Below are 25,360 nucleotides of genomic sequence, written 5' to 3'. Positions count from 1 at the left end.
CTGGAGATTTCATCCCACCAAAGAATCTCAGAAACCTCCAGAGTCCCAGATCCAAGCTACACTCTGGGAAAAGCTGAAAAGCCAGCTTATTCCCTGTGAAACTATTTTCATCCTGGAACCTCTCAGCCCCTGTGGCTGAGAGTCCTGGGTGCCAAAGCTGCCAAATTACACTGTAGCATTGCTTGGCAATGTTACAGTATGTTCTACCACTTTGAACACAAAAATCAGTTTCACTAGACATTATTATAAAGGAAAGAACCAGAAAATCAAGTTTCTTCTAATTAGCCTGTGGCCAAATGAAAACTTGTGTTCCTTGTTGAACAATGCAGTGAGGGTGCAACTGCAAATAAACCAGTCACAGAAACATCAACAATCCCTTCCGCATTGCTTTTGCACTACTTGGATACTATGCCAACTCACTTGCCTTCCTAACAGTGCAAGAGATGATTTCATTCTGGGACCCGTACTGCTTCTTTCCAACATTCTGGATTCTATGAATGAGAAGACTGTATACTCTAAATGATGAAGCCATGGTGAAGTAAATACCATCTATTGCCAGCATGTGTAAAGATCGGTGCCCTGGTTGTTGTAGTAGCTTCTCACAGAGGGTAAAGCATTATTTTCAAGAAAATGGCTCTGAGCTCAAGATGCTGTTATGGTTTGCAGGACCTCTGGTAAGTCAAAGCCATATAATTGACTTCTCTAGTTCCTGGTATTGTATGGTGATGATGTATGCTTTTTTTTAATAACCTAATTATTATATGACATTTGACTGTTACATTGTCGTGCCTATTACTTGGTAATATCAGTTTAAACGGATAGAAGATACAAGCGCCTTACTTCTCAAAATATATCTCTCTCTATGAACTGGGTCCTATACCTATTAAAATACATAATGCCAAATTTCTCGCAACAGCTTTTTGGCCCTCTGCTGTTGTGCTCCATTTTCTTCTTTCTCTTTGTAGTCCAAAGCCAGGAAAATTACTCTGGATAACAGTAGCAATACATGACAAATTTAGTTTTTTTTTGCTGTAGTAGAACAGCTGATTGTATTATTTGCAATGTTCTTGTTCAGGCTTAATATAAAACAGAAATATAAGATATCATTAGCTAATTAGTACTGAATTGTCCTGACTGCAGTCACAGCATATTAAAGTATAGTAAAGTTGTCCTTTAATACATTCACCAGCCCAATGCAGCCAACCTGGCATAATAATAAAAACCCAACAAGTGTTTACCCATTCCCTACTCTACTAAAAAAAAAAAAGGCTTTGGCCTTAGATATACTTTACAATGGAGAGCAGTCCCCCCCCCCCCCCCCCCCCCCCAATTCACAGCACACACAGTGCGTTCCAGAGCGGTAGCTGCTGGTACGCACTGTATCGCACACTAAACTCCGGTCCAGTACGATCGCAAAAAATGCTGCATGCACTATTCTTTGGCGATTGCACTAGACCGGAACCCAGGCAATGTTTTCCCACACATTCCATGTGAGCGACCACACTGCAGGCAGGGGACGTGGATGTGGTGCCATTGGCTTCAATGCACCGCCTCGCCCCCCCCCCAGAACGCAGGGGGGAGCAGCTACCACTCTGGAACGCACTGTAATTGGTGTGAGCAAGCCCTTAGGGACAGAGAGCAGCGACAGAACTGCTGGACAATGATAGACACAGCAATGAATGACCCAGCATGTAGCATACAAGACTTCCCAGGTGTCTGCTGGCTATGATAGCCAGCAGACACCTGGGAAGTCTTGTCACAGCACCATACAGCAACAGGCCCAGCGCAATGCCTCAACTTCAAGCCCCGTGACCAGCTGACCACAGATGTCTCCCTACCTCTGTCCCCTCCTCGATGTCCCCAATGTCCGTCCATCCACAGCTGCGCCTCATTCTTCCCTCCAAACCATGCACACTTCTCTCACTGACCAATCCAGATAAGGCAGCAGGAGTCTGACCCCACCCATTCGCTGTCTTCGCCTACAATGTCCGGGGTTGTGGGGACTGATCGTTGCACCCCGTCCCTGGACAAAAAAGTATAGTGTGCACATGCCGGGACCCAGGAGGATTGTAAGCTCTGCTCCTGACCGGGCCCCCCTCTGTCGCGGGCCCCATAGTGCCCACATGGGTCGCTATGGCGGTAGTTCTGCCACTGCATGCAGACATTCCTACCACTAATTGTATCTCAGGAGAAAGAAGTAATCAGTTTAAAAAAAAAATCTATGGATGGCTTGACACTTATACAGGAGTGTGAAATTAGGGTGAACAAAAAAAGGACACCGGAAAGATATAGGTTAATAGGGTCATCCACACCTCAAATGTGGGCCGATTCAGCAGGAATTGACTGAAATGCAAGCCGTGGATGGCCCTTCTTGGACAAGACCCATTTGATAAAAGCTGATTTTTCAAGCAACATTTGTTGAAGGAGTTGGGTGGAACATTATCCAATCAGAAGCAGACAGCAGAAGCAGTTCAGGTATTCTGCAGCCGAGGAAGCAGCAACTGCTAAATACAATAGCCAGCAGCGGGGGATTCCTCTATCCACACTGTTTTATGTCTAATGATTTCCATCGTTCAACTCTCGGGGCTGAACGAGAGAAATCTAACAGTGCATGGCCAGCTTAACCTTTGGTTTGGACCACAGTATATAGATTATTTTCTTTAGTGATATATTTGAAGAAAAATTAAGACAATTCATTCCCTTTATAAAACTGCTGTATGTAATGTCATTTTAATCAAGTCGTGTTGCTGTTTATTTAAAAGGCCATTACTAATTTTATGGACTTTGTACCAATCATCATAACTGCCATGTTTGTTGGACGTATTGGGAAACTACAGCTGGATGCAATCATGCTAGCAGTAGCAGTAAGTATAGTCTTTACTGTCCAGATTGGCTTTTAATTCTGTGTTCTAATGTTTTATTTATGTGTTGTACAATGTTTCATATAATTTTATATGTCAAAATCCTTAAAGTTGTTGGTTACTTGTTTAGATGAAGCACTGAGGAATGCTGAATTACGTTTTACTTGCTTAGCAGGACATTACATGTATGCATACAAGAATACAGCATTATAGAGCATTGTGAACGTAATCTATATACAGATAGAACTTCCTGTGCATCATAGATAAGTACACATAAGCATAGAGACTAACATTGCACTACAGCGCCATCTACTGCTCAAAAGACATAATTACAGTCAGTAAAACAATCAGTACATACACTATATTGCCAATTGGGACGACTGCCTTTACACGCACATGAACTTTAATGGCATCCCAGTCTTAGTCCTTGGGGTTCAATATTGAGTTGGCCCACCCTTTGCCGCTATAATAGCTTCAACTCTTCTAGGAAGGCTGTCCACAAGGTTTAGGAGTGTGTCTATGGGAATGTTTGACCATTCTTCCAGAAGTGCATTTGTCAGGTACTGATGTTGGACCAGAAGGCCTGGCTCGCAGTCCCTGCTCTAATTCATCCCAAAGGTGTTCTATCAGGTTGTGCAGGCCAGTCAACTTCCTCCACCCCATATTCTCTCATCCATGTCTTCATGGACCTTGCTTTGTGCACTGGTGCGCAGTCATGTTGGAACAAGAAGGGGCCGTCCCCAAACTGTTCCCACAAAGTTAGAAGCATGAAATTGTCCAAAATGTCTTGGTATGCTGATGCCTTAAGAGTTCCCTTCACTGGAACTAAGGGGCCAAGCCCAACCCCTGAAAAACAACCCCTCACCCTAATCCCACCTCCACCAAACTTTACACATGGCACAATGCAGTCACGCAAGCACCATTCTTCTGGAAACCGCCAAACCCAGACACGTTTTTTCGATTGCCAGACAGAGAAGCGTGATTCGTCACTCCAGAGAACACGTCTCCACTTCTCTAGAGTCCAGTGGCGGCATGCTTGACACCACAGCATCCGACGCTTTGCATTGCACTTGGTGATGTAAGGCTTGGGTGCAGCTGCTCAGCCATGGCAATCCATTCCATGAAACTCTCTACGCACTGTTGTTGTGCCAATCTGAAGGCCACACGAAGTTTGGAGGTCTGTAGCTATTGACTCTGCAAACAGTTGACGACTTCTGTGCACTGTGTGCTTCAGCATGCGCTGACCCCGCTCTGTCATTTTACGTGGCCTACCACTTCATGGCTGAGTTGCTGTTGTTCCCAGTTGCTTCCACTTTGTTATAATACCACTAACAGTTGACCATGAAATATTTAGTAGCAAGGAAATTACACGGATGGACTTATTGAACAGGTGGCAACCTTGAATTCACTGAGCTCCTGAGGGCGACCCATTCTTTCACAAATGTTTGTAGAAGCAGTCTGCATGCCTAGGTGCTTGATTTGATACACCTGTGGCCATAGAGGTGATTGGAACACCTGAATCCAATGATTTGGAGGGGTGTCTCAATACTTTTGGCAATATAGTGTATCAGCATATGCTGGTGTATTTCCCACAAAAGTAAGATGATATGATAGAGATTTCTGGAAACTAAACCCTTTTATAAACTCTTATTTTTGTCCTTATTAGTATACCTCGGTTTTTGGAGTTGCAGTGGGACTTGGTTTAAATGCAGCCTGTGATACCCTTCTTTCCCAGGTAAATTAAAATATATTTTCATATATGTGGTTTAGTGATTTTCAACTACTTCTACTATTTTTTTTATTATTGACTATACATAGATCAGTGACATACAATTTAAAGGGACTGTCATTATGTTAAAATGACAGTAAACTCAGGAGTTAAATCTTAAAAATGAATTACCTTTTACTATTAACAAAAATGTGTGTGTTGTAGAGTTGCCACAGCTCCAAGCTCACTCCTGTGATGAACTACAATCCCAATACAAATGAGTAAACGAAACGTGAGATTGTAGTAGCTTTGAGTGGTGGCTATTTTACAACACACAGAGACCATGGGGAACAAAGGTAGTCACCCTCCAGGAGTAAGGACAGTGTCAGCACCAATTCAGAGATGATTGGAGCAGCTACAGCTGAGTGATACACAAATAAGAAACATTTTTGCAGGCCCGGCGCTACCGCAAGGCAAGTCAGGTGGCCGTCTGAGGGCGCTGCAGGGTGAGGGCGGAAAAAAACAGGGCATTTTGACAAGTACTTGTCAAAATGCAACAATGTTTGCGCTATGTCTTTTTTTTTCACTTACCTTCGGTGCGGGAGAGCTCCCTTGCCTTGCCTTGTACCTTGCCTGTGTAGGCAAGAATCCTAGCACCGGCCCTGCATTTTTCTTAATAGTTGAGGTACTTCAATGCATTTTTAAGGTTTAACTCCTAAGTTTACTGTCTCTTTAAAAAGGGGGGAACAAAAAAATACTTGCCTGACTCGCTGCCTGCAGCGCCAAACTTCATTGGGTTGAAAATCTAAGCTTACCAAAAAATTTCCAGCATCCCGCATACATCTGAATATGTCAGGTGCATGGTCCTATGCTGTGCTCCGTGGTTTCTTCCACCAGCTCCTACATCACTACTTGCAGTGACAGCGTAGGAAACCACAGAATACAGCAGCGGATGCTAGTATCCAACAAGTATAGAATGCGCATCTTCCTTCAGCATGCTTGGATCTTCAATGCAGCAGAGTTTGGTGGCGCAGGCATTGGGTTAGGGAAGTATTATTGTAACTGCTTTGTTTTCAGATATGCCTTTTTTAATTATTTATTTTTACTTGGCAAGAAAAGTTGCTTTAAAATGTAATAGTGTGCAAACAAAATATAAAAATATGCTACAAATTTACAATATTTCATGACCTTAGTACAGTTACTCTGATCAAGTTATTATGTCCAACATAAGTGTTCGAATTTCATGGCCTGTATGGTGAAAAATCTTTCAGAGTTTTCTTCTCCGCAGGGAGTGCGGCCTGTACCCGGGTGACACCATTGGAGGGGTGACACCAAAATGACTGACTGAAGTCTTTTTGGTGTCACCCCCTCTGAAAAGTCGGGCACTCGGTCATGGACTGCGAGCCCGACAGTTGCAGGAGAGAGAAGGGGTGAACGTCCTCTCCTCTCTCAGTCGGCGTCAATCGCCAAGATGGCTGCTCGTTGACATCACGCGCGTGCGCAATGATGTCACGGCGGGGAGTCACCCGATACCCGCTCTGGGTGACACCCGGCCTCGGGACGCCCCTGTCACCATGTAGGCCATGTATACTGTATAAGGGCTGCTTTGTAAAATGTAGCAAATCCATGTTTGTTTAAAACGCTCAGTCATGTGAAGATGAAGTTCTTTTTTTGTTCAAATTTCCCTGCTCATGTCTAGGCGTCTGAACTTCAACTCACATTATACTTCAAAGCTCAACGTTTTTTGTTTTTTTTTAAACTAATGTGCAAGGGTTAGAACCATTCAGGTTTTTGATGCCATCTATGATTGATTTGATGATTTGCCCTCATTTCCTGTCCCGATGTCAGGGTGTCATAAGGAGAGAAAATGATAGGATATCTCTTTGATGGGGACAGCTTGCAACAAAACCACATTTATTTAAAAGAATGGGAAAAGGTTAGAACAATTGTCAGGTTTATATTGCTATATGCTTCTTTCCGTCTTGGTGACACCGGCACCATCTCATTTATTTTCTCTGTGTCACCGGTAGAAGTGAACGAAGTTAGGAAAAGGAGAAGTGAGAAGAAATCTCCCCAATGATGTTACAGCAATAGAGACTGAAATGAGTTTCTGACTCTTACCGACTTGATTAAAAACAAAAAAAATTGTCTGGAGTTGGGTTTTAATAAATCAGGACCAATTTTCGGTCCCGTAACCTCACTACACAATGCAGTAAATTATGCTGAGTTTCACGTCACTCCTTCACTTGCACACTAAGTTGGATCCCCTTCACAGAAAAAGTCTGCCTCATCAGAGTTTTTAATCTGCAGCAGGTCCACAAAAAGTTTCTCACTAGGGACTATAAATTAAAGAAGAACTCCGGGTAAGAATGTTATTAACTTTTGCAGTGGGACTACCTCCACACTGCAAGGGTTAAGTGCTTGTTTTTGCCTAGGGTCAAAAATAGAAAAGGATTTCCCATCTCAGCACTTTTCTATTTTTAAAACCGAGCAAGCCTGATGTTAAAGTACAATATACAGGTACCCCTTCCATTCCTATAAAGTAAAAGTTTCTTACAAGTTCATCCTGTTTTTTAAAATAATACAAGAAATACAATAATACAATAAAACAAGAAATGTTACAAGTAACCTTTTGACTATCTTTAAGAGTTATGGAGGAAAAAATCTGAAATACATTGGGGTCGTTGTCCAGCGAGCAATCCTTATTCTGTCACTGGCATGTTTTCCTTGTTGGGCCTTCTATATCAATACCGAGAACATCCTTCTGCTTTGTGGACAGGACAAAGACTTAGCAAGGTACTGTTGTTACTTTAGAAGGTCATAGTTACATGCATTCACATTGCATGCATTAGGGCCATCGTAGGATTTAGGTGTGTTGAATTCGTTATATGCACTCACAAGTAGGGATGCACCAATGCCGTTTTCTTGGTATCAAGTACGAGTACCGATATTTATCTTTCAGTACTCGCCGATACCGGTAATTCCGCTAGCATGGAGCCGGCAGTGCCCCGAGGGAACATGGAGCTGGCTTCCAAGCCAATCAGCATGGAGCCAGCCAAACACCATGGAGCCTGCTTCCCCGTCAATCAGGAAGCCAGACAGCGAATCATTACCCGCTTCCTAGCTTCTTGATTGGTCCGGAAGCTGGCTTGATGCTGATTGGCTGGGATTGGCAGGATATATGAGATTAAATGAGAAAAGCTACATTACACTCCCACCTATTCAGCACCCACGGGGATCGGTAGGTGCTGGATAACTGTGGTTTCTGGTTGCTTGAGAGTTAAGTAGTAACTTTCAAGCAACCACCCCTCATTGCGGTGAGAAAGTGTTCCTCTGCTCACTGGGTGGGTGCAATAGCCAGCCTACTATTGGCTACTTCAAATTGCTATAGCCAATAGCAGGCTGTCTATTGAAACCCACCTACTGAGCAGAGGAGCAGAGCTGAGAGAGAAAGTTCCCTCTCAGATTCGCTCCTCTGCTCAGTGGGCGGGTACAATAGCCAGCCAGCTACTGGCTGTTGCTCCTCATTGTTTATATTCTGCTGCCAACCATGGAATCTAGCCACTGGCTGGCAGCCAGATGAAAACAAAGAAGTTTGTTAGCAACAATACATTAAGTTTCTAGCAAAAACATATTTTTTTAAAATTGCTTCCATTGTGGTCAAGTCTCTACAGCTGAAATTAAACATTTCTCAGTTTGAATATTTTAAAATAAACTATTTATACATCTTTCTCCTAACAGAGAAACTGAATTGTGCGTGTTGGTCCTAATTCCAGCCCTTCCTGTAAGTATCTCCACTTACCCAATTAATCTAATGTATATTATTTACAATTACACCTCACAAAATGTTTTTGAAACTTGGCCCAAATGTTATATATTTTAGCAATAACATGGGGCATATTTGTATAACAGTGAATGTGACATTCACCAAACATTCACTGCAGTCTAATCAATCACTGTAAGTAACAAATATGCACTAAGAAGATAAACCTGCAGTTATTGTTTGATGAATGTCACATTCACTGCTTTATAAATCTATCCCAGTGCATTTTTAATCAGTCCATTTGGGACTTGAAAATGACTTGTGGGGTAGTTGGATTGACCTGCATATTAAATCCCCTTTAGCCCTTTAATTCTTTCACTAGTGTTTTCAACTAGATTGCCAGCCCACATTTAAGGCACAAGCTATTGCTTTAGACTGACCAACTTATAGACTGCAAAGCTGGCCAATACGCTGTTGGTTTTTTCTTGTTCAACCCCGTGGGCTAACTAGCAAAAAAAACTCTCTATTCCCCTGCCAGGCTATTGTTATCTGGCAGCAGCCGGTGAGCTGAATGCTAGGCTGATTTTTTCCAGACCGACTCGTTCGACAACTGTCAAATTTGAAAAATCGACTTTTGTCGAAGGTGGGGTCCCATTGGGGGCCAGAAAATGGTCAAATTTCATCCAAGTCGGCAGGATCGTTTGATGCTTCCAGGGTCAATGTCCCCAACCCTCCTTTCTCCAGACACTTACTTCTGTTTCACAGTAAGACTTCCCTGCTGTCTCAGCAACAACATTCTCAACTCCTTTTGACTATGTTAGATATTAGATCTGTGTGAGGTGGAGGCTTTAATTGGCTGCCTCTGCATAGACAGAGCTTATAAAAGTCTCTCCTGTTGCTAGATAGACTCAACCGTGCATATTGTGGGTCCTGTTGACCTTGCAGGGTCCAAACACTGATTTAAAAGTATAACAAACAAGTCCACAGGCATGACTTAATTTGACAGATTGTTTGTTTTTTATTGCAGGCATTCTTCTTTTTACAACTTGAACTACGTTACTTGCAAAACCAGGTACCTCTTGCATCTAATGCTATATAGCGTTATTTCCACTGTAGCCACTAAGCACTGTTTGCATCTAAACCAAGCGCTACAAATAAGTCAATTCCAAGGGAATGTGTAGAGATTTGTATCATATTTTCTTTCTGTAATATGGTCAGGACTACAGAATTAATGTTTTAGTCATGTAAACATGAAGTATTGGTTTAGGCTCTTAGCACATTGTTTCCTCTTTTAACTCCCTGGCCTCTGTTGTAAAAGGCTTGTTAACAGCCAACTATTCTGTGCCCCACATTACCCTATTCTCCCTCAGTGGGACAGACAGAGGGGAAGATGTACACTTTAATTCTCCACATACTCCCTTGACACCAATTCTAGGCAACCTCAGATTGTCCCTGTTCTAGTATTGGATGAACAAATGATTTCTTGTGTACAGGGGACTTTGTGACCAGGGTGGGCAAGGGGCTATTCTTGGCCTGGGCTTCATATTTTAAAGGAACAGTACATTATCCCCTTCAGAACATTTCCCATATTCCCAAATAGTTTAATTTATAAAAAGGAAACTCATATAAACCAGGCAACCTACTTCCACTAGCTCTTTTGAGCTACATGCAGCTCTAGGGACTAATCAAGAAGTTGCATATCTAGCATGTACACTGCTCTCAACACACCTACTCAAAAACTTTCTTACATGATACAATGCAAACAAGATTTGGGTGTGTGACTGGGTTCTCAACAATGGAATGCAATTGCAGTTAACCTTTTCAAGAAAGGTTGTCTGCAATTGCAGACAACCTATCTCGAATATCAACCAATACATTAATAAACTTCAACTACAAAACCATGTTGATGTGCTAAATGGTTCCTATTAGGCTTTCTAAGTTGGTTTTGCAATCATCTCCATTATGTTTTAGAGGCTGTGACCCATTGGCATCCATGTATCACATTTGGTGGCATACTCCTTGACTCAGACCAAGAAATCCAGGTCTCTGGAAACTACTTAATTTCTTTAAATAGCCATGGATCTTTCCAAATGTAATAAATGGTTGATTTCCAATATATTCCTGGCTGTTGGGATGGCAATAGGAAAAATATGGAAAAAAATACTACAATTTGCGTAAAAAGTGTGTAAAAAACACAAACTCAGCAAACCAAGTTTGGAAAGACATGGGACCTATAGATAAGCAACTCTTCACTGGACCACTGAGACTTGGGCAGAATCCCTTTTTTTCTTTTTTTACTAATTCTTATTATTTTATTCCCTTCAAGGTTTTTTTTATGACAAAAAGATTGTAATATTTTTTTTTGCTTAGATGTATAGTCTTAAACCTACACCAGTACCCTTCAGAGTATTGTATTTGCATGTGCAGTACAGTATTTCTTGTATTGTCATTAATGCTAATGTGTATGGTGCTGTTTTGTTTACTATTTTCTATAGGAGATAATGTGGCCTCAAATCCTAATAAGCATATTGGCAAGTGTTGTCACTGCCCTTGTGAATTACCTGATGCTTTTTGTTCTAAAAATTGGAGTAATGTAAGTGATTTTACCACACTGTTTTCTGTAGTTAATTACATTATATTGTAGTATGTGAGGCTTCCATTGAGCCTTTGCCAGAATAAAACATGGGTATGTGTAGTTATGTAGCAAAATATCACAATGCATCATACAAGTTATACATTTAACCTGTCATGCCAAAATAAAGTCCACATCATAAAAGCTGACAGTCTTACAAAAAGGTTGCTTAACCAGCGACTGGAGCGATCATGCTGATTACCCCTCAGAATCCCTCCAATTCTATTAGTCCAGTACACACTTAGCTCAACAGGACCAGGCCCTGATTAAAAGGGGTCCCTTAGAACCCCCAAAACGCATTGTCTTTTCATGTTGTAAAAATCTGAATAAAATTAAATTTGTACTTTTATATATTCTGCTTTTGGTGCTATACATCTTGCATACCCAGTCTTAGGAAATGAAGCATTGAAAATGTGTGAACAATGTCTATCCTTAAAGGAGAACTATGAGGTGAGTTCTTTTCACTCACCTCATAGTTCTAGCCGACCTGTGACAATGAGACTGTCACAGGTCGGCTCAGTAGATCGAGAGGTGAGCGAACACATACCGGGTTCGCTCACCTCTCGATCCTGTCACGGCTCTCTGCCGTGACAGGGGAGGGGCTGGATTCCCCCCCTCCCCGCTCCGATCCGCCAGCGCTGACTGGCAGAACGGACAGGGGAGGGGGCGGGTACAGCTGGCTCTGCCTCTAGATAGGCAGAGCCAGCTGTCACTCACGCAGCTGGGCGGATCTCAACATCGATGTCGGGATCCGCTCCGGCTGCGGCGTCTCAGTATACCGTGAGCTGTAGCTCGTGGTATACTGAGCCTAGGGTGACGGGAGGATGCTAGTTTGTGTCCTCCCGTTACCCTAAGGAGAACTATGGGGAAAGCCCTGACCCCATAGTTCTCCTTTAATAAAACTTTGTTAGGAATGCCAGGTGTCCTTGTTCATGGTACGATTACGTGTCGTTTGGGATAGATGAGTCCAGCGGTAATCATCTATTCTAAACTACATGTTATTGTACTATTACATGCTGAGCTGACTTCCGCTTACGGGTGCGTCCACTGTCACCCTGTCATTTACTTCAATGTGTACACCAGCCGCATCTGAACAGGGCACCTGGGATTCCTGGTGCAGGAATCAGTAGGTTCTTAAAGGAGAACTATGGGGTCATGGCTTTTCCCCATAGTTCTCCTTAGGGTAACGGGAGGACACAAACTAGCGTCCTCCCGTTACCCTAAGCTCAGTATACCGCAAACTACTGCTTGCGGTATACTGAGACGCCGCAGCCGGAGCGGATCCCGACTTAGACGACGGGATCCGCCCAGCTGCGTGAGTGATAGCTGGCTCTGCCTATCTAGAGGCAGAGCCAGCTGTACCCGCCCCCTCCCCCGTCCGTTCCGCCAGTCAGCGCTGGCAGATCGGAGCGGGGAGAGGGGAATCCAGCCCCTCCCCCTGTCACGGCAGAGAGCCGTGACAGGATCGAGAGGTGAGCGAACCCGGTATGTGTTCGCTCACCTCCCGATCTACTGAGCCGACCAGTGACAGTCTCATTGTCACAGGTCGGCTAGAACTATGAGGTGAGTGGAAATCACTCGCCTCATAGTTCTCCTTTAATGCAGGAATCCCAAAATGCCCCATGTGAATGGGGTCTTAAAATACATTTTGTGTCTGAATATGTCTTAAAGCTGAACTCCAGGCAAACAGCTAAATGCTCAGCTGAAATGCATATAAGGAGCTGTTTTACCTGCCAAAGGAGTTGTATTTCTGTCCTACCAGTTCTGAGATTTAGACAGTCTTCTCCAGCACATCCCAAAGATTCTCAGTGGGGTTAAGGTCTGGACTTTGTGGTGGCCAATCCATGTGTGAAATTGCTGTCTCATGCTCGCTGAACCACTCTATTAAAATTTGAGCCCAATGAATCCTGGCATTGTCATCTTGGAATATGCCCAATGTGCCATCAGGGAAGAAAACATTCCTTTCATGGAAATACCTGGTCATTCAGTATATTCAGGTAGGCAGCTGACCTCTTTTTTTGGGGTGCATAATGTTTCTGAACCTAGACGTGTCCAACTGAAGCAACCCCAAATCATATCATTGACTGAAATCAAGGTGGTGACTTTAAAAAAAAATTTTTTGGGGCCAAGCAAGTTTATGAATTTCACGTATGTATGTATATACAGGCTAGTAAACCAAAAGGTTATAGCACTTTTAATAATGGGTTCTACAATACAATTATTTTTGCAGTGAAAGCTTTCCTTCTGTTTATAATTCCATCAATCTTTTAGGGGTGGTGCTTTGGCAATTACTATAGCAGCCATTTTTGAATTTATCTTGCTGCTCATCTATATTCAAGTGAAAAAACTGCATGTTGCCTCCTGGCCAGGTAAGATGGATTTCATTTATGTACACAATCATATTTCATTTATGAAATTAAACCTGTACTAAGGAAAATAAGTAGGCTTCCAAAAATCCAGTGGACCACTGGGAATAAAATAAAATCTAATGCACTTCATCTAAGGCCTGGCAAGCTGCAATATATTACATTCTTTTGTTCTTGAGGTTAGATGTTATTTAAGCTTTTCATCGGGACCCAGCCTAATGTTTTTGGGATTCTTCAGTGAGATGATCGAATTCAGAATGTAGGATTTGCTATCCATGTTCTGGCATAAGGTGAATCTTGTAGTGCAGATATAACAAGGTGGATGGTTTGGTACTTGTGTGATTCTACCATCCACCATTCCAACATCCACTTTCAATGTTACAACTGATATTTACCCTATAACATGAATTATACATTGGTTATGCGTGGCTTTCTGTTGTGGGTGGGATTTTAAGTCTCATCTTCTTTTCTTTAGAAGTTGATTTTACATTTCCATGTTCTACCCTTATTACAGGTTGGTCAACCGAATGTTTGAAAGATTGGTGGCCGTTCCTAGCATTGGGCATTCCTGGCATGCTGATTATGAGCATTGAATTTTGGGCTTATGAAGTTGCAATGATATTAACAGGTAACCAAAATAGTGTTTTTCACTTGCACATATTGTGATAAGGATGAGATGCATTGTCATTATTTTCCATATACATCTAGGTCTTATTACCTTAGTGGAACTTGGGGGACAATCCATTCTGTTTCAGTTAATAACCCTAGTCCAGAAGGTAAATACCTACATTTATATACATTTGAGCTGTGATGTCTATGTTCCTATTGCCTGTTTCAATCCCCATATTAATATATAGAATTTTTTAGATTCCCTTTTCTGTTGGCATGGCTGCAAGCATTAGGGTTGGCATTTTCTTAGGAGCTGGAGAGACTGGTCAAGCAAAGAAGTCTGCTAAATTAAGCATGGTTATAGTAGGTATGTTTTTATGACAATCCTTATGCTTACCGTATATGTAATTGTGCAATCTTTAAATATGACAATTGGTGGATTAAATAATAAACAGTTGTTTTCATGGAAATGTTAGAATTGGGCTTCTAAGTGAAGGCCATTAGTTTTTTTTGCCTGTAGCACTTGGTACCACGGGTCAATATACCACCCTGTGTCATTCCTGCAGAGCGTGGATTGTAATGCATGTACTATGGGACAATGTCTTTATTCTGGTGTCTTGACTTCTGCTTTAACAACTTTTCTAAAAGCAAAATATAGGCTGGCATTGCTGATCTCCCTAAAATACTGGTGTATGTCATGCAGCTCCAGTGGCATACTTATTCCATGCCAGTGTTTCAAATGTATTGAAATAATAGAATGCAAGACAGTTAGGCAGTGATCATTCTCATAAGGAGAGATAACAATACTTGCCTTCATGTTTTTCCACTACTCTGTTCCCTAATTCAGGACCAAAAATATGCTATGTATTTGTGGAAGAAAGAGTGGCACAGTCCTGGCAGGTAGGCCCACTTAATAATAGGGATAATAAGCCCAGTACTCCAGGGCCCAAGTGTTGGACATATCACCTGTGCAGCATGTTTACAAAGCATGGAGAAACAGAACTGATTGCAATTGTGGAAGGCCACCCATCCAGTTAGTGGCAGCCTCTCACACTCTGGGCACATGTACAGTGCAATATATTTTGATGCCTTTTACATAAGGGGTGAGAGACACTCTCTCTATGCAGCTCTTGACAATGGAGCCATAGAAATCAAATAAAGCAGGTCTACTAGTAACCTGGTCATCTCATTAGCCTTTCATTCCTCCAGTTTCTAATACAGTTGTTTCTTCTGTTTTCCATTCTGTTTTTCACTTTTATTATTTCATTTATTCAGCATTTATATGTTAAATATTAGAAAATAAATGAGGGGGCATCCATGAAAGGTTTGCCCTGGACCCATGAATGTGTAAAGCAGCTTCCTGTTAGTGGTTAATACAGTACAGACCTCCAACATAAAGTGTATGTACATAAAGTATTACCTCTAAAAATGCGAATAGTTGAATTCTGCCCCAGCAAGTACCCATTCTTTAGTCTTATATGGGTAAGAAATATAAAACCAACCATTCAGTGATACAGAAAATGCTGAAATAAATGTCATTATGTACAGTCTTTTGTGACTGTTCAGCTTAAAGGCAAAGACCTTTAAAGAAAAAAAAATGCACATATATTTATTAAAGGAAAAATGTACATTTATTATTTTTTGTATTGGAGCCATTAAAGCATTGCAACTGCGATAAGTGGACCACACTGGCTCCTGCAAACTCTACCTCCAAGCCCCTGTCTGTACTGAGGTATGGACATTCAATTGGTGGCGATAACTCCCCGCAAGGAGCCACTGATTGCCCGGTCCACATCTAGTCAGTCTAGGGGTTGATTTCCAGCTGCACCCATTAGCACTAACCGCCCATAAATTGATGTCCACTTCAGTATTATAATGCTAATTGAACAGTTTATTTAACATATTCTGTGGAGAGAGGGTATAGGGGTTCTAGGTGTCTAGGGGTAACCATCATCCGCTCCAGACTCACCAAATCTTGTAACAGTAGGAAGGCATATCCACAATCCAAGAAAGAAACACTGACCAGGCTCTGATGTCCACATAGATCCAGGGCACCTCAAGAGCCTGTACTGGTCCTGATTCTTTTTCCTCTCTCTATCTCTCAGGCCTCGTCCATGTTGAAGGCCTCAGGGAAACATCTTCCCTCACTTCAGCCACTGCTCACCCCCAGGCCTTGGCCTAGCCTGGGGGGCAGGCTGAACAGAACCCAGCCCTAATCCATGGCTGGTCCAGGCGAGAGAGAGAGAGAGCACATGGCAGCTCCCACCCATATATATATACACTATCCAAGCGGGCATCACTTGCTGAAACAAGCCCAGTGGTTGGCTGCTGTACTGTACACATATTACAGTGTCTCCCATTGGCTGTTCCCCAATATGACAGAGTCCCACTCCGCCCAGGGGGGTACAGACAAAGTTAGACACCTGGAATTAACCATGTAGTTGCTGTTACAAATCCAGCCAGGCTGTCTACAGCCCTGGCTATCACCAAATGCACAGTAGTCACATCAGAAAAGGTGATGGACGCTACACAATAATAGGGATGAAAGAAAGAATGAATGAACTACAAGTGGGGTGATGTCACTACACTTGTATTCCATTGAGAATTGCAAATCACTCTGCTGTGGTGGCTGATAGGACCTGTGAATGGATGATGTGACTAAGTGGGCGGAACCACACACAGCCACTCCATATTTCAAAAATAGCAGCCTGTGGGTAGAAGAACCCTGCATTTCAGGTAAGTGTGCGAGTCAGTAGGAGCCTTGACAGACCACTGCGCCATTTGAAACTTAAAGGTGTTTACTTATCAGGCTCATTAGTAAGTACCTTTCAGTGTGAAATGCTTTCAGGTATTCAATTCAGGTAAGTCAGGGGGTGGGATAGGAGTGGGGGGGGGTCGATGTCACCATGTTTCATGTTATACCTTAAATATGGGTGTACCATGAATCATGATCAGAAAGGATAACTTAGCCCTTAACTTCTGTTTTGCATTCGAGGAGTTATTTTGTAGTCTTGCTTGCTTGTTTAGAATCCAGCTACCTGTGTACTGAACGATTTAATTTCTTTCAGCTTTATTTTCACTATTAATCTTCATTTTACTGCTTGCTCTGAAGAAACCACTTGGAGAACTATTTACCACTGATAAGTACGTGATACCCGTTATCATTTTAGTAAAATTAAGGTGTTTTATGATAAATAAAAAATGTCGCCACAGCTTCTTATCCCTTTATATCAACTAAAGTGTAAACCTGATGTAATAGTTATCGTACAGCACTATTCTATCAGAACAGCCAAGTCACAATAAGTAATAAGTATAAATAATAATATTTATATTGGGTTTACTGGAAAATTCACCCGATAAATCCCTTAATGCTAAATACCCAAGTGACATTCAAAGGTATTCCCCTGGCATGCCATAGGCAAATTCACCCAATTTATAATAGGATGAATGTGCACCAGACAAATGCAGAGCCATTGAACAGTTCCTGAATGTCACAAGTTAATTCAAACAGCAGGCAAATTTACCGACTAGAACACTTCACATTTCTGAAACTGCGCTTTTCTTTTTTTTTTTTATGGCTGTCTCTTTTAAGTAAAGAAACTACAAAAATTGCATAGCCCACTAACCAGCTCTGTACACCAGGCATACAGGCTGGTTACCCCATAACAAGAAGGCCAGAGAACATTCTAATTGCAGTAGATGTTGCAATGATTCAGCAGCTCAACAGGTATATTTTATTTATAAACACACTGAGGGAATGTCTGCTGATTGTGCATGAAAGGTGGCATTCACCTTTTTGTTTAAAACTGGGTGAATGTTACAGTAAAGGCTTTTACAAATGAAGAACAGAAAAGTTGAATGCCAGGGAGTTTAATTTTTACTGGGTGAATGTTGGGCGAATGTCCACTCATTTTGCTTCTCAAAAAGAATGAAAGTGGCCGAAATAGTTTTTGTCGAAAGTCAGATAAATTGGCCAACAAATTGTTTATGTTGGGTTTTTTTCAGACTTGTCCTTCATGTTAGACTTAAAGGGTTAATTACCCTCGGATGTTTTTGCATATACCTACTGCTAGCAAGCAGTAGTTATATGCAACATTATTTTGAAAAAAAACTTTTTCAAAGGGTTAATACTTACCTGCGTCTCCGCCGCGCGCTACTGTCCGAACATCTTAAAATGTATCGGGCGGCTGCAAAGGATCTTGGGGCGGATGCATACGCAGTTCAGATGTTTGGCCGGGAGACGAGGAGAGACACAAGGTAAGTCTATGGAGCAGCGTGCAACCGCACAAACACCGCGGGACATGAGAGAAGAGGAGGACAGAGGAGTCTGCGCTTGATCGGGGACCCGCACAAACGCTGGAGGGACAGATGAAAAGCTCTGTGACAGTCTCACAGGTCGGCTAGAACTATGAAGTGAGTGAGAAGCACTCACCTCATAGTTCTCCGTTTAAGGTAAGTCCTTAGATTAGCATTGGGGGGGAGACGATGACTTTTGACTTTAATGTCACTTTAAAGTGACACTAAACTCAGGAGGTAAATCTTAAAAATGCATTCACATACTTTAACTATTAATAAAAAATGCAGCTTATTTGTGTATCACTTGGCTGTAGATCCTCAAATCATCCCTAAATTCATGCTGACACTGTCCTTCCTTTTGGAGGGTGGCTACTTTTGTTCCCTATGGTCCCTGTGTGGATGTTGTAAAGTAGCCACCGCTCCAGGCTCACTCCCATGATGGACTACAATCTCAAATTGAGATTGTAGTCCATCAGGGGAGCGAGTTTTTGGAGCTGTGTACCTCAGGTCAGTACTGTAATACACTTCAGCAGATTCAGTTTCAAGGGAGTTTTATCTTTATCTTTGTAGCAGTAAAGTGTTGACCTGTACATTGTAAATATAAATACTATTCCTCATAGACAAATGGATGCCATACTCCATGAATGCAGTAGAGCTCTGGTTATCAAGCTGTGTCTCTTCAGCTGCAGATCTTTGTCTATGCATATCAGTTGTTGACTCCTATTTATTTGCCCATAAATAACAATAACACATTTTATTTTATATATTTGATCTCTTCATTTAACAGAAATTATATTGGTATCATTATTTCATTTTTCTTTTTTAGGGCTATTGTATTACTGGTGTCGAAAACCATGCCTCTCTGTGCCATTTTTTATGTTGCTTACTCACCAGCTGTAAGTTTTCATTCATTTTTGGGCATTTTTCTCTCTAGAATACTTGTGAGATAGATGCACCGCTCAGCTATTTATATAATGTGTTTAAGATAATAACATATGCTATCTTGCTGTATCATTCAAGATGTTGAACTGATTGTACTCCTGTGTAATTGTAGGCATTTTTGTATGGTCCTTCCTGGATATTAATAGAAATAACTTGTAGTTCGATTTAGCGTAACAATTTTAAGGTTCTTGAGGAAATAAATTATTACACAGAGTTGGGAATAGCCTTTAGTAAAGGCAGAAGTATATTACAAAAAGTTAGTCTTAGACTTGCTCAGTTTTTGTAACTGTTCTTGCAAAATAAATGTGCCTTGAAATGTGTTTGGGAATAGAAGTAGGAAAAACTAGTAGAAGAAAATAAGTAGTCGGAAACAAATTTGGGAAGAAGAAGAGGAGAAAGAATGGAAAAAGTTCCGGTTCAGGTGGAACCTATTCTATATTTCTATGTCTACTTCAGTATCTATTGCATTGACTTCTTTTTGAGTCAGAGTCCATACTTTGCTGTACTGCTTGCATTATTTTATTTTGTGTTTTCTCTTTTCGTGTTTGGTGTTGTATTTCTCTGAGAATACTGGAATATTAGTGGAGAAAAGCTTTATTAGACTATCGTAAAATGCCGATGTTTTACTGTAGTTTTAGCACCCTCTGTGTAATGGGTTGTTTTATTAATCTCTTTAACTCTTTAAAGATCATTGTAATGCTATGAAGTCAGAACAGCTATGAACTAAACCGCAGTTAACGTTAAATATGCCACATGTACTTTTCTGTTCCCTTTCCACACCATTATATATTTTAATATTCTGAACAGAAATATAGCATTACTTCTAATCTATATGTTCTCTTTTGTACAGGGTGTTTTCAATGGACTGCTTCGAGGCATTGGGAAGCCAGAGATTGGAGCATTGGCATTTATCATAGGTTATTGCCTGATAGTATTTCCAGTTGCTGTACCCCTCATGTTTCCAGCAAAGCTAGGAATAACAGGTCATTTTTTTAATTCTATTAGTTTTCTGTCAATTGGCTAGGTGACTTGGACTAAGAAGAGTGTTTTTAGGAAAGTATTTTAGACTGATATTGTTATGCTCTTTTTGAAAACATTAAGTTTAATTGATCAGGACAAAAACATGAAAAGTCACACACTGGTAAAAGCACAAAAGCAGTGTAAGGATGCAGACCAACCACATTAAATAGGTATCCTTACTCCATATTAACTTTATTTTATCCAGGAGCTATTCCATAATAGTGACTGAGAAACCAGCCTACCAGAGCCCCAAGTTAGCTCATTTCCAAGGAATTGGCTAATTACTTGACGTGAGTTATTTTCTTAATTATGGATGGTATAGAGAAAGAAGACCAGAATGTAAAATAGAAGAGGGTAATGCTATTAGAATGTGAATAATCTGACTAGTAGCTAAAAAAGGTTGAAAGGAATTGATTCCATCACTTTCAGATCCAAAGAAATTAATCAAATAATCTTGGATAACACATTGGAGATTGTTGTACTAGCTTCAGGACCAACTACACTTTACAATTATGAAAGCTTGAAGCCAACACGCACAATAGGAATTATGACATTTTTTTTCAACCAAGAATGGGTCAAGAATCTAACTGTAATAGAAGGATAGCATGTTTAGCTTTAAAGAGAGAACATCATCCATAACTCAAGGCAATGGGGTGTTTTTCCTAAATGTGGCATGAATAGAATATGCCTTTAAGCATTGATTGGATACACATAATATGTTTTCTATTTCTCAAAAATGTTTCAAATACAGATATTGTTTCTAAATTTATCAGCAGCATTAAGACCGTATGCGCCACTACAGATAAATACTGTCACCTTCAACCCCCAACATTGCTATAATTCTTTGGATCAGTACATCTAATTCTGCCCATACTTGTAATGATACAATTCAGTAACATTCAGTAGTAGGATCTGTTCAATCAAAAAATGGTTTTCACTTAAAAGGATGATCAGTCTTGGTGGAAAATGCATTAGAACCTGACCAAATCATTCACTCACTTTTGTGCTGAGCCATCCTTTAAATTGAAATTTATTATTGAAATATAAGATGTAAAAATAAAAAGTAAAGGGTTTTTAATCTAATTGTTGTAGTCAAAATGAAGGGGTCATACACATTATATTGGTGTATTTTGATTTGTCTGTTACATACTGTATATCGTCAGAAACAATTGTCTAAATGAGAAAAATAGGATTTTGTTGTATTCACTGTAAAATCCTTTTTTTCTGCGTTGATTGAAAGACACTGCAGAGATCTTTAGATCTTCACCATTGGGTTATAGCGCCACCATGAGGAGTAGGACACTAGACACAAAAAACATAAGCAAAGCCGAGGGATAGCTCCTGCTGAGGGCCAAACCCCCATCTGCTAGAGGCAGCTCAGTTAGTAACAAAGCAATAGACAAACAACAATTGGTCATACACATAACAACCATAGTGCTGTGTCTTTGCGTGAACGCAGAAAAAAGTATTTTACGGTGAGTACAAAAAAAAAACAATTTTATTTTCTGTTTATTGAAAGACACGGAAAAGAAAATCCCAAAGCAGTAACTACTGAGGGGTGGGTACAAAACAACTCTTCCCTCAGGCTTTAACACACACACTGCTCCCAGTGGAGCTCCCAGGACAGAGCGACATGCAAAGCCTGCACCACGGGGGGAAAATGCTGCAATCCTGCAATCCAGGTATGGTAACCAAATACTGAAGAGTCCAGAAAGTTCTCCCAGATGCATAACAGTGCAACAGAAAAAACAAACAAACAGAAATGTTGACAAAACTAGAGACCTATAACATGAAGGAAAACCAACCTTCAAGATAGAAGATCCCGCAGATTTGGAAGAACCCAGGAAACATCTGCCAAAAATTCGATCAGGTCAAATTAGTATGACCAGCCATATCAGCTGGGGGTCATCAGCAAAACACCCTCCATCCCAATCCAGAGGAGCAGACAAGGAAGAACAACCAGAGGAGAAAGGCACAAATCCTGCTGCATCAATCCCACGGAGTCCCGACAGCAACCTTGGATATCAACACTGGTGACAACATTGTGTAGTTCATAGAAGACCGTAAAGGTCCAGATCCGACATCTCCCACTTTTAACGGGGCCTCGCAATACTTCCGGGAGCAGGAACCATGTCCCCAGGTCCAGCCGGGGCACTGTCCACCTGGGGGGACACTGTGACAGAGCAACAAGTCACTTGGTCATATGTGTCCCCTGTGAGGAAAACTCACAGGCTGCCCTTGGTTAGGGCTGTCACAGCCGACCCCACATATAGCTAAGGATCTGCATAAGCTCAATGGCTGAGCTGGAGAGACTACAAGGATCGATATTATCCAGCTTGTCACCCAGCTCAGCTGTTATTTGAAGGTCTGGAAGACAGACGAAAAAGCAAAAAGAAAGATTCCGAGAAGAGAGCTTAGGTCCTTACTCCTTGACAATAGGCAAAAAAACTGAGCTGCCTCTAGCAGATGGAGGGTTTGGCTACCAGCAAGGGGCCACCTCTAGTCTGTGCTTTTGCTTTTTGTGCCTAGTGTCCTAATCCTGATGGCGGCGCTATAACCCATTAATGAAGATAGACCTTTGCTGTGTCTTTCAATAAAAATAAAATAAAATGAAGTTTGATTCGTGCCCTGAGCATCTGTTATTTTCTTTAACAGGTTTTTGGACTGGAATGATAACTGGGTTTACTGTTATCGATCTCTTCTTCTGTATATATTTTTGGAAAGTAAACTGGAACCTAATGACAGAAAAGGTAATTATAAAATGCATTCTTCATGTTATTTAGAGAGATGTCGCACAGCTGCGGCTTCTGCTATGTGCTATTTAGATGTAGGGCTTAAAGGAGAACTATGAGGTGAGTGATTTGCACTCAGCCTCATTTGGGTGGATCCAGACAGCATTGTCGGGATCAGTTCCGGCTGCAGCGTCTCAGTATACCGTGAGCTGTAGCTCGTGGTATACTGAGCTTAGGGTGACGGGAGGACGCTAGTTTGTGTCCTCCCGTTACCCTAAGGAGAACTATGGGGAAAAGCCCTAACCCCATAGTTCTCCTTTAACAAGTTTGATGTCATTTCTTTTTTGGTCATTACTGATTTCCCTTTCTTTATATACACACACACACACACACACACACACACACACACACACTGATCGATCAGCCATAACAGTATGACCACCTGCCTAAGATTGAGCAGGTCCCTCTGTGGTATCTGGCACCAAGCCATCAGTAGCAGATCTTTTAACTCCTGTAAGTTGTGAGGTGGGGCATCCAAGCATTGCATCCTGGGAAGATTACAAGTCATTTTCCTCCCCTGAGATGATGTGCATGGCCACGTGTCATAGTCACATATGTAAGAGTTCCAGGAAGTAAAGGTATATTAATCTGCCCATAGTAATAATGGCCACTGTGAGAAGACTGGGGAGGAAAAGAAAAATAAAGTAGGCAAAGAATAAAAAGCCGGCAATTTTCTAGAAGTACGTCTTTGTAGATTGCTATTACTAAACATTTCTAAAGGTGTCTTTGTTATCATTTTAAAGATAAGGGTAAAGTTCCTCTTTAACTGGGCATGTCAAGTCTGGAAGGCAGTGCTGCTTGCTAAACACATCCATTAAAGTCAATGGGACCCTCTGCCAACTGCGTGCCACATGGTTGCGGCATGGTATTTCAATGTGTTTTCTATCCCACTTGGAATTTCCCGTTCCTGACTTATAGCCTCCATTGTAAAACCTTTTATGTTCTTCTCGCATCTGTTGGTGTGTCTAAAGTATTTGCGTTGACATTTTTGTTTAAACATTTGGTAAAAAATTGTTGATTAAATAAAGATTTTAAAAAAAGAGAACAAATGTAGCAACCACATCTAGGGACTGGTATATGATATGTTTTTTTGCTCTTGGTTTTAGACTTGCTTTAAGACTCACAAATTGCCATTTTTATCTTGGCTTATCTGAAACACCTATTGACTAGACTTGCTACTATCTTTTATCATGGACTAGTATGGTCTAGGGCAGGGGTAGGCAGCCTTGGCTTTTCAGCTGTGCTAAAACTAGACATCCCATAAGGCATTGCAAGCCACAGGCATGACTCCCAGAGGCAGAAGCATGATGGGATTTGTAGTTTCAGCACAGCTGGAGAGCCCTGGTCTAGGGCTAATGATATAACTCCAACCAAAGCATCCCATCTACAGGCAGACTTGTCAGCCTTGCTTTCTTCCTAAGGTGTGGAATAATAATGCCAATTTGTATTTTACGATATACTTTCTTTGCTTTTTAGGCTCAAGAACTTGTAGGCTTGAGAAAGGATCTTGACTCATTTCAGCATAGTGTTGATCCTGCCTTATTTGAGCATAGTATTGATACTCCAGGTATGTAACTTTGTATTATTTTGGTACTGGCAACATAAAGATATACATAATAAAGTGGTAACTTAATTCAAATCTTGTTAGATATAAAGGTGTTTCAGTAAGGGTGCTAATGAAAGTGTCTGAAATGTAGAGAGCCATTAGAGCAGCGGTTCTCAACCTGTGGGTCGCGACCCCGTCGGGGGTCAAATGACTATTTGCCAGGGGTCGCCTAAAAGACATCCCAACTCTCCCGGACGCCTCTCGGCCGCCCGGGAGAGAAACACTTTCTCCCGAAAGGTTTACTCTGCTCTGGTTTTTCTTCTTTTTTTTTCCTGATATTGGAGCCGCCGGCTGATGTCAGTCAGAAAAAAAGAAAGAAAAAAAAACAGCATAGGAACGCATAGCTAGATTCCTATTGGCTATTTCACTTTGCAATATCCAACAGCAAACTAGCTATTGCACCCGCCCACTGCTGCTGTCAATCAGCAGAGGGGGACCTGAAGTTTTCCATCAGGTCCTCTTCTAGTGATTTACAGCAGCAGAGGGCGGGTGCAATAGCCAGCTTGCTATTGGATATTGCAAATTGAAATAGCCAATAGGAATCTAGCTATGCATTCCTATGCTGTTTTTTTTTCTTCTGACTGACGGCGGCCAATGTCAGAAAAAAACAGAGCATGGAAAGGTTTACTCTGCTAGATCGAGCAGAGTAAACCTTTCCGGGAGAAAATGTTTCTCTCCCGTGAGTTGCTAATAGCGGGAGACTCCCAGAGCGCCTGGGAGAGTTGGCATGTCTGCCATCAGGGTGGTATGGCCGGTACCCATGTG

The 25,360-nt window shown here is 41.5% G+C and overlaps 1 protein-coding gene across 1 annotated transcript in view; it reads left to right on the top strand.

Moving 5' to 3' along the window:
• The first annotated feature begins 465 nt into the window (after positions 1-465).
• Positions 466-25,360, top strand: part of LOC108791068 (multidrug and toxin extrusion protein 1-like) — a 27,155-nt gene continuing 2,260 nt past the window's right edge. The window contains exons 1-16 of the mRNA XM_018561447.1: positions 466-674; positions 2,763-2,864; positions 4,528-4,596; positions 7,217-7,365; positions 8,311-8,353; positions 9,360-9,404; positions 10,828-10,925; positions 13,236-13,333; positions 13,845-13,958; positions 14,039-14,106; positions 14,198-14,306; positions 17,008-17,083; positions 19,062-19,131; positions 20,028-20,160; positions 22,853-22,947; positions 24,466-24,556. Coding sequence (XP_018416949.1) covers positions 561-674; positions 2,763-2,864; positions 4,528-4,596; positions 7,217-7,365; positions 8,311-8,353; positions 9,360-9,404; positions 10,828-10,925; positions 13,236-13,333; positions 13,845-13,958; positions 14,039-14,106; positions 14,198-14,306; positions 17,008-17,083; positions 19,062-19,131; positions 20,028-20,160; positions 22,853-22,947; positions 24,466-24,556 — 1,474 coding nt within the window. The 5' untranslated portion in view covers positions 466-560. The remainder of the gene's footprint in view (positions 675-2,762; positions 2,865-4,527; positions 4,597-7,216; positions 7,366-8,310; positions 8,354-9,359; positions 9,405-10,827; positions 10,926-13,235; positions 13,334-13,844; positions 13,959-14,038; positions 14,107-14,197; positions 14,307-17,007; positions 17,084-19,061; positions 19,132-20,027; positions 20,161-22,852; positions 22,948-24,465; positions 24,557-25,360) is intronic.

The sequence above is a fragment of the Nanorana parkeri genome, unplaced genomic scaffold (assembly GCF_000935625.1).
Source record: "Nanorana parkeri isolate BGI_ZX_2015 unplaced genomic scaffold, ASM93562v1 scaffold525, whole genome shotgun sequence".
Classification (NCBI taxonomy): Eukaryota; Metazoa; Chordata; class Amphibia; order Anura; family Dicroglossidae; genus Nanorana; species Nanorana parkeri.
This window is presented reverse-complemented; position numbering and strand designations above follow the sequence as displayed.